Source organism: Sitophilus oryzae, unplaced genomic scaffold (genome assembly GCF_002938485.1).
Source record: "Sitophilus oryzae breed Bouriz unplaced genomic scaffold, Soryzae_2.0 scaffold_111_pilon_pilon, whole genome shotgun sequence".
Classification (NCBI taxonomy): Eukaryota; Metazoa; Arthropoda; class Insecta; order Coleoptera; family Curculionidae; genus Sitophilus; species Sitophilus oryzae.
Genome location: NW_022145749.1, coordinates 7,703,939 through 7,713,342, shown reverse-complemented (window position 1 = coordinate 7,713,342; position 9,404 = coordinate 7,703,939). Strand labels below are relative to the sequence as shown.

General features: G+C 34.4%; 1 protein-coding gene across 1 annotated transcript in view; it reads right to left on the bottom strand.

The window, feature by feature from the left end:
- Positions 1-308: 308 nt before the first annotated feature.
- LOC115884918 (GILT-like protein 1) overlaps positions 309-9,404 on the bottom strand; it is a 31,215-nt gene continuing 22,119 nt past the window's right edge. Inside the window, exons 3-5 of the mRNA XM_030903645.1 lie at positions 5,712-5,845; positions 3,334-3,476; positions 309-958 (exon numbers count right to left, since the gene is read on the bottom strand). Coding sequence (XP_030759505.1) covers positions 708-958; positions 3,334-3,476; positions 5,712-5,845 — 528 coding nt within the window. The 3' untranslated portion in view covers positions 309-707. The remainder of the gene's footprint in view (positions 959-3,333; positions 3,477-5,711; positions 5,846-9,404) is intronic.

Here is a 9,404-nt window from a genome sequence, read left to right as displayed (position 1 = left end):
TACAGGAAGATAGGAATCGAACTATCCTTATCTCTATAGTATCCTTGGTTCAGACTAGCAAATATATGCTGAGTTACAATCTTGTTACAATCAGAGCACAGCCTGGACTATTTGGATTTTCTAGAACTGTCAATTATGTCAGACAACTTAATCAAATTGCAAGTCAAGGTGGCTTCCATTAGCTAAAGAACAGTTGATTCCTGTTAACTTCTCATCAGCGTAAAGTTGATGATTGTTGAAATTTAAGATGCTAACATTAGTATCTTAAGAACTTCAAACTTCTTCTTACTTCAAATAAAAAGTATAAATAAATTTATTATGTATTTCTTTATTAAAAATAAGATCATAATTCTAGAGGTTTTTAAAATACATTTCATTTTAAAATTAAATACTATTTATATTTTGACCTAAAAGACAGTAATTCACAGAAATTAAGAATTACAATTTTTGTTTATTCTATATTTTACAATCTCTTTAGATCAATCCTATATCTATATTTATAGGTTGGAGACAGTTTAAGGTACTTATTTTGATTATAACATTATATTTTTTGGTCATTTAAGAAGGCATTTTAAGTGTACAAATGGCATCGAAGATCATAAAAAAGAAATAAGTACAAAAAAGACCAAATTTGTAAAAATATAATTAAAAAGACGGATAGGTGTAAAAATATTCGATATGTTTTGGATTTTGAACGTAGTTTGGACTTAGTTTAAGAATTTGGTGATTAGAGACATGATTACTAAAAGTCCAAGTGACATTTTGATCGTGTCAACTCCGTTGCATTCGTTGGGTTTCTGTCCTTGGATGTAACTGCACAATGCTTTGACAAAATTGCTCTGAGCCAGGGAGTTATCTTGGGCTTTCAGTTGTTGGTTGAAGACGACTGTTGGGACGGATTTCAAAGGATCTTGTAAAGCTTTCGTAAGGGATCCAAGGTTTGCCAAATAGTTTGATCCTGAAAAAAAAAATAGTTTTATAACCATATCATTAGAAAACCGTAGTTCCACTTAATTTGAAAAGACCGACTCTTGTTATAGTCGGCCTAACCGTGACAGTTATGTCTGTCATTTTAATATATGCACAAGTAAATTGTATTTTCTATCATTTTATTTTTCTCAGATAAAAAACGAGATTTGGTATGTTAGTACGTGATTAGTATTCGGATTGATTGACGCATTCAATTATTTGCGGTCACTTCCTCTGTTTCACCGGAAATTACTTCTTCTTCTTTTAGTATTTTTTTTATTTTATTTGATAGAAAATGACATTATGAATAGAAATATATATCATATTATGTCAACTTTTGACATTTTTACTAAAGATAGTATTTTAAATTTTAATCTAGATGGATGTGTTCATAACGACAATTATTTGACTCGAAATTAGTATAAGTAAAGTCTCTCCAAAAAAATCCTATTTGATTTTTTTTTCCACTGCAAATATTTATATTTTGACCTAAAAGACGGTAATTCGCAGAAACTAAGAATTACAATTTTTGTTTATTCTATATTTTTCAACCTCTTTAGATCAATCTTATCATATATCTATATTTATAGGTTGGAGACAGTTTAAGGTACTTATTTTGATTATAACATTATATTTTTGATCATTTAAGAACGCATTTTAATTGTACAAATGGCATCGAAGATCAACGGTTTTTGTAGACGTATCTGTTTTAAAACACTAAAGTGTTCTCGAATAGTTGAATTTAAATATTTTAAATAGTTTTTTTCTTTATTCTTTGTATTTTTTTTGCTTCCGACGACGAAAAGAGATACACTTTCCGAAACGTTAAGCATTTTTTTGTTCGTTAGGCAAATTTGTATATCTTTAAAAACTAAACTTGCAGTGTACCGAGCAATTATAATCCCCACCATGTTAAGTGGGAGTGAAACCTGGGTGCCGTACCGCCGACACATGAACGCATTAAACAAGTTGCAACAGAGACACCTTAGACAACTCTTAAGAATCCGGTGGTTCCATCATGTCTCAAACGTATCGGTCCTTGAAAAAGCTAACTGCCAAAGTATTGAAGTCATGGTTACAAAATCCCGCTTAAGATGGGCTGGTCACGTATGCAGAATGCAAGAAAACCGCATACCAAAATCTCTGCTTTACGGTGAGCTTGTAGACGGTAAGAGGAGGCCGGGTGGACAACTGAAAAGGTACAAGGACATTTTCCACGAAAACTTAAAGGGGATTAACATGCAGAATGAGTGGGAGGAAGCAGCTCACAATAGAACTCAATGGAGAAGAGTTGTAAACTCACTTAACAGCGACAACCAAAAAGTAAAGAGGCAACAAAGCAATGAGATTTTTGAATGTCCGGAGTGCGGTAGGCAGATAACATCACGTATCGGGCTTTTCAGTCATAGAAAAGCTCATGAAAGAAAGCGCCTTGCGTGACCATCTTCTGATGTGTGTCGAATACTCGTCAGCCAGTAATGGCTGTATGTATGTATGTATGTATATCTTTAAACCTACAAGTAGTTTCCGTTTGGAATTAACGCAGAAGTGTTTACATAAAATAACTATTTTATTTTGTAGATTTTCTTGCAGTGGCGAAAAACCCATATAGGATTTTTTTGGAGAGATGAATCCGCCACATACAGTACATCTGCTGGATCTATGTCTATGAAGGAATGCGGACAAAAAACATTTAAATAAACAGCAATATATTTTATACGTCGATTTGACGAGTGCGTCACCGCAAATCGCTCCGCCCACTCATTTTATTGGCTACTTGCAAATTTGTTGAATTTTTATTGATGGGACGCGTCGTCTATTTTTTTACGAAAAACATCGAGAGAATATCGTTTCCCCTCTCACGGATACCCCGTAGCTACAGAACGGATAGACGTACTGTAGGTATAGACATTTTTTATAAATAAAGTATGTGGTAACAAATTATTCCTAAAAAATGCATTTTCCAAATATGCTAATGAGCCACCCTCGTTCCATTTGTAAAATTGACTTATAATTAAGAACACGATTGAAGCTTTTTTAACTAGGAAACGCTACGAAAAATATTAGACTATTAAGGGTGGCTGCAACGACGACGTCCCGTAATTCTTCTGTTAAAACATAACAATTGGTTTTTATATATAAAAACCAGCTGTTACGTTTTAACTGGTTTTTAGCTGTTTTTTATATATAAAAACCAATTGTTATGTTTTAACAGCAGGATTACGGGACGTCGTTGCAGCTACCCTAAATGTATTTTTTCAATGCTCCCTGATTAAAATTAGTGAGAAACCTTTTATATGCACGCGATTGGTGTTTTTACTGAGCACCATAAAATCTGCAAGATATACGCTAAGATATATTTACCATCAGTGTGTCCAGCACAATTTTCAATGATGTTCAAATTAGTCACTTGGTTGGATTCGGCACATTCCTTGGTTGGATAGCTGTTGGGATCTGTCTTCTGGCTGGCCTTCTCCATTAAACAGTTTACAAAACTAGTTGCAACTCTGAAATTACACAATTTAAAATAAAAAATGATTACTTAGCAAAAAAACGACAAATATAATTAATTTTGATATTTTAAAGTATAGGGAGTCTTGGCTTAACCGCCAGGCCCAAGAGGAGACCACCTCATCAAAAACCTAAATCCTACGATGGCGGAACCAGGTCAAAGGGATGCGCGGCTAGATAGAAGACTAGCCTCTACTGGTCTCAACCTTGGGGCACCAGGGGGCAACCTCAACCTATTCTCGTCTCTTGCGGGGCTCTGTAAAAGTGGACCGACTTACGCTTGCGGTGTATCATGGGTGTATCACCAGCTTTGTCAGAACTTCAATGTAAGGACATCTACGTAGGGGAAGAGCTAGTTACATCAAAACCAACAGTAAAATATCTTGGCATCACCATAGACAGTAAAATGACCTTCTGAGAACAGATAAAAATGACCGCAGTCAAGGCCGCTAAAGGTGTCACAGCACTGATTAGACTTATGGCCAACACCAGTAGACCCAAGTCAAGTAAACGGCGTTTATTGATGTCAACTGTTCAATCGGTCCTTCTATATGGCGCTGAGATTTGGATAGTAGCTCTCTCAAAGGAAAAGTATAGAAAACGTTTGGCTCAAGTGCCGAAACAGGCAGCACTCAGGGTAGCTTCATCTTACCGCACAGTTTCCGAACCTACAGTGCTGGTTATCGCAGGGATAGCATCTCTATAGCTCTTCTTGCCAGAGAACGGTATGCCATATACCAAAGAAGAACCGAATTGAACCAGAAATAAGTTAAAAAGGACGAAATGAACAGGACTTATGAAGCATGGCAGAGATTGTGGGAAGAGGAGAGTAGGGGTCGCTGGACTGCGCGACTTATTAAATCGGTGTAAACCTGGACACAAAGGCAACACGGTTTCTTAGCGGCCACGGCTATTTTTTATCATATTTTGAAAAAATGTGAAAGGTAACATCACCAGTATGCCTTTACTGCGAAGATTATGACGATGCAGAATATACGTTTTTTACATGCGACAGGTCGTGGAGCGCATACAGAAGGAATATCGAGGAAGAATTTGAAGGGCAACTATCCCCTGATAACGTCGTTCAAAAAATGCACCAGAGCCCAGAAAACTGGAACCGCATATCAATGTAAGTATGTGGAAAAAATACTGAGGGGAAGAAAAGCGACATGGACAACCGTTGATACCATAAACAGAGGCGAGCCCGAGGACGATAAAAAACCGACTTAGTCTCGAAGTAATGTGCTAAACGGTTCCGAACGAAGTCCAAGACGTAAAAGGAGGTGTTTTAGTCGGTATTTGTTAAGAGAGCCCGACACTTCGTGCGTAATTTGCATTTCACCTCCTTACAAAAAAAACATAAAGACATTGATTTGGCGAGTCACCTAGAGAAAGGATGGCCATAGTCAGGTCCTCGTAATAGGAATTGCCCTCAAATCCAAGAAGCAGGCAATAGAGAAAGAAAGATATATCCTCTATTATAGATCCGGGATAACACCGGTATCAGGTTTAGGGTTGACCACTTTCAAACTAAAAAATAGAGGACGGGAGGGTAAAAAATAAGCACCATATGCGAAAAATTTTTTGAAAATTCGCCCAACTATTGTCAATAATTTAGCCAAAAGAAATTTAAATGTTATGCGGTTGTCGGTCTTTCTTATTTCTTATAAATATTTATACATAAAACTTGTTAAAATATATAGAATAAACGATTTTTACAAAATTTTATTCCAAAAATAATTAAACATAAAAAAACTAACAAGAAAGACACATTGTTGTCTGACTAACAATTTTATGCTTTTGAGTTTGGTGTGTAAAAAAGAGGGATTTTTCTATACATGAGAGAAAAGAGGACCAAAAAGAGGACCGTCCTCTAGAATAGAGGATGGTTGGCAACCCTAAGTTAAAGAGATGGAGAAAATGGAGACAGATCCTCCAGCCTCCACCTAAAGGGTACCTCAGCCGAAGACAAGCTCCTCGATTGTGAAGGGCAAAGAGGGTTAAACCCCAAACCGTGGAAGGGTGTATACCCTTATAGGAAGTAGATGTTCACTCCTCGTAGGATGAACAGTTGATGTCAGAGGAGGATGGGAAATACCCTGTCCCCTATAACAGGAATCTCCATGTATGATGAGTTATAACTCAAAAAAGGTAGATACAATAAATCTTTAAGTTCGCGGTGACTAACCCTTCTTCCACTTATTTTACATTCATGTGTAAACAAATCTTACTTGTTGTATCCAAGCCCTTCGGTCCTTCTTCCACCGTCAATCAGCTTAAGAGCGCATGCTTGAATTTTGTTACCGTAACATTCGTTTGGACCATGATGACAAGTGAATTCGTACTCGTTTGTTTTGAACTCCATCTGAAAGAGGAAAAATAAAACGTTCTATGTAGTAATTCTGACGCTAAACCAATTAATCTATTAAAAACGCATCTTGGCCTATTGAACTTATTAACAATCAAGAAAACTCGCTAATTCTTTTTTTATCATTTTTTGTCAATTTTTGTGTAACCAACACTGGACTGTATTTGAAAAATATAAAAAATATAGTGATATTGACCCTAATTTTAATTCTTATTTAATGATGATAGAGTAAAACAATATGGGGAAATACGCAGGTAATGTTGCAATTATTAAAAAATGAATCACGATAGCTTTATCAGCGGTTGGTTAAACGGTGTGTTAATTAGTTACATGTTTCAGATAGAAAATATTTACGTTTTGTATACGAACGTAGGTATACTTTCTAAATACATATTTGTTATAACTAAAAATATAGAATATATAGACAAAACTTATATACCGGGTGCGTCTCAAAAGTGGCTCACCTCTATTACTTTTATTTTTTCAGATAAAAAAACGAGATTTGGTATGTTAGTATATGACATAAATTAGGATTGATTGATTTATTCAATTGTTTTTGGTCACTTCCTGTTTCACCTGAAATTACTAAAACTTTAGAATTTTAAATGACACCCTTGGTATTTTTTTACTCTATTCGATAGAAAATGACACTCTGAATAGAATGACATATCATATGTCAACTTCTGACATTTTCGCATATGGTTTATTTGAAATTGTAGCATGCTGTTCATAACGTCAATTTGACTCGAAATACCAAGTGTGTGGTATCAAATTATTCGTAATAAAATGCTTTTTCCAAATATGCTAATGAGCCACCCTCGTTCCTATTGAAAAAATTGAGATATGATTAAAAATACGATTTGGGACAGTCCAGGACAAGATACTAAAAACATCATACAACGAATCAGACCTATTTTTCCAAGGCTCCCTTATTAAAAATTAGTGTTTTTAACATAGCCATGCATGGCACTCTAGATTGAAATTTAAAATACAATTTTTTTAAGTGAGAATGTCAAAAGTTGACATATTATACGTCATTCTATTCAGAGTACCTATCATTTTCTATCTTTCTATCGAATAAAGTAAAAAGATACCGAGGGTGCCATTTAAAAATCAAAAGTTATAGTCGTTTCCGGTGAATCAGGAAGTGACCAAAAACAATTGAATACGTCAATCAATCCTAATATATGTAATATAATAACATACCAAATCTAGTTTTGAGACGCACCCGGTATATAGTATTTTAGACGAAACGACAAAACATATACTACCAAAAACATTTGAAATTCATATTTTTTCGGTAAATGTTCTATTTATTTCCATTTACTACAACTACTATAATTTATTTATTTTTTATTTTAAGTTTATAAATAATAGTATTAAGTAAACTTAATTATACAAAACTGTATGCTTCCTATTTTAAAGTATTTGTCGTGGTATATACGATACGATAAAAAAACGGCGTCAGAGATGACTTTAAAATACGTCACTGATCGTCATTTTCAAGTCAACTGCACGCCGTTTTTTTTGGATCATTCGGTATTTGTCTAGACCTTATTTTTCAATAAGAAAGTAATTATATTAACAGTTGGAGACCAGACTAATTTGAGACGAAACCATATGTTGACAAATATAGAGCGGTTTGGGTAGCAAGAACATATGGGACTTTCTCCATTACGTCTGAAGAATATTACTAAAATAGTTATTATAATATTTATTTTTACTTTTTAAAACTTTATGTATTTGATATCTATAATATACTTTTATAGCGGATGTATTTTTTCAAAAAATACTTTACACCTTATTTTTAGAAGTAATGTTGAAGGATATCGTGCTAAATATTCAAAAAGAATAACCTTCTATCGCGTGAATTCACGTGATTTGATTATTTGATTACATTAGAGTGATTTAATGCAATATAGTCGACGTTTCCATATAAAACATCAAAAGGAGACTTTATGAGCTTAAGGAAAACGGAGGATAGTTATTTGAATAATTCAGCATTGCTTCAAATGTTTGTGTCTTTTATTATTTTCAAGAATTCTCTTTAACATATTAGATTCTTGAGCTTAAAATAGGCGTAATATTTCTAAATTGGTGCTTAGTCTGAATGTTAGATATTTATTAAGTCGTTTAAATAAGTGCAAATATTTTTAGGGTGGTATATTTCGACCCCCAGAAACAGGTCTGCGAAATTTTTCTCGCGATTTTTTTGTTAAAGCATATTATCTTGATAATATTGCAACATGTGTAGTACATAAAATTATCAAAAAGGTGATTTGTACTTATTTCCACATCACCCTAGAGGTAAAGTATAAAGGTATATATATAATAAAGTTGCGGATTTTAAATCTTGAGAACTGTAAATCCTTTTGCAAGTATTACCCTGTTTTTCTTTTAAAAATTTGATATCTTTGTCAGAGGGAGAAAGTGCAATCAGAAGAACTAGCAGGTCAATATCTTGCCCGACTATAACAGTTGTATTGCAATTATTGGACTTTTCTATAGCAGTTTGAATTATTAATAAATCGGCGTCATCCGCAGCAACAAATACTTCTATACCTTCTTTCCTAAATTAGTTTACTAGTTCCAAAGATTATACAGATTATAATCTTTGTTTTTTCTTTATTGTTTTTCGTGGTTCCAATTTTCGGAACGGGCACTAGTTAGGTGACTAGTTTGCGCACATAGCACGCCCACTTATGGCGTCTAAAATTGTGCACAGCGCCTGACCGGCACAGTTATTAGAGAGATATCGGAAAACCGAATAGCGTCATCCAGTATTTACGCGTACTTTATCGTGGTTACGACATGCGCGAGTCAATTTTTAACGCAACACCCACTAATAACGTTACCGCCTGACGTAATTTGCGGATCAATTACACCAAGCGCTCTTTCTAAATAACCTCTGATAACGTTTAAAAATTGCTTAAAAAAATGGGCATGTGCGGGTATTTGACAACCAGAGCCGGCCGGCGAGATCTTTTATTTTAGGTTTTATGTTTGAATTGTTTTGAATTATTGCTTTAGTTTTATTAGGTAATTTGACATTTAAGTAGCTGGGATTAGTTTTAATTAAATAAATATGGCTCAAAATATGGATTTCACCTCTTCCAATACTAAAGAACCTATAAAGAGTCTTAGGTTTACAGCAGATGACAACTTAGCCTTTCTAAGAGAATTTGTTGCTTGTTGCCCTAAACCCACTGGCAGACGTTGAACAATAAAGCACTGGAAATAAGCACTTTAGCCCTTTAGTTTTAAAATACCTAGTAAACAAAACAATTTCAAAGTTTTAAATTCAAAGTTAGGTTAAGTTTACATAGCGGACGCGACGCGATCAGAATTCTTTCCGATCCGATAACTATAAATGAAGAGAGTTAATACCACCTCACGTAAAGGAAATAATACCTGGCCTTATTAACGTCCATGCACGCTATTCGGTTTAGCGATATCTCTCTATTACGCTGTTTATTGTTATTTTACGCGAGTTTATTTTTGCGCACAGGAAATTTGACTCGTTTGCACATCGTCATAAAAAACAATTTTCGTACCA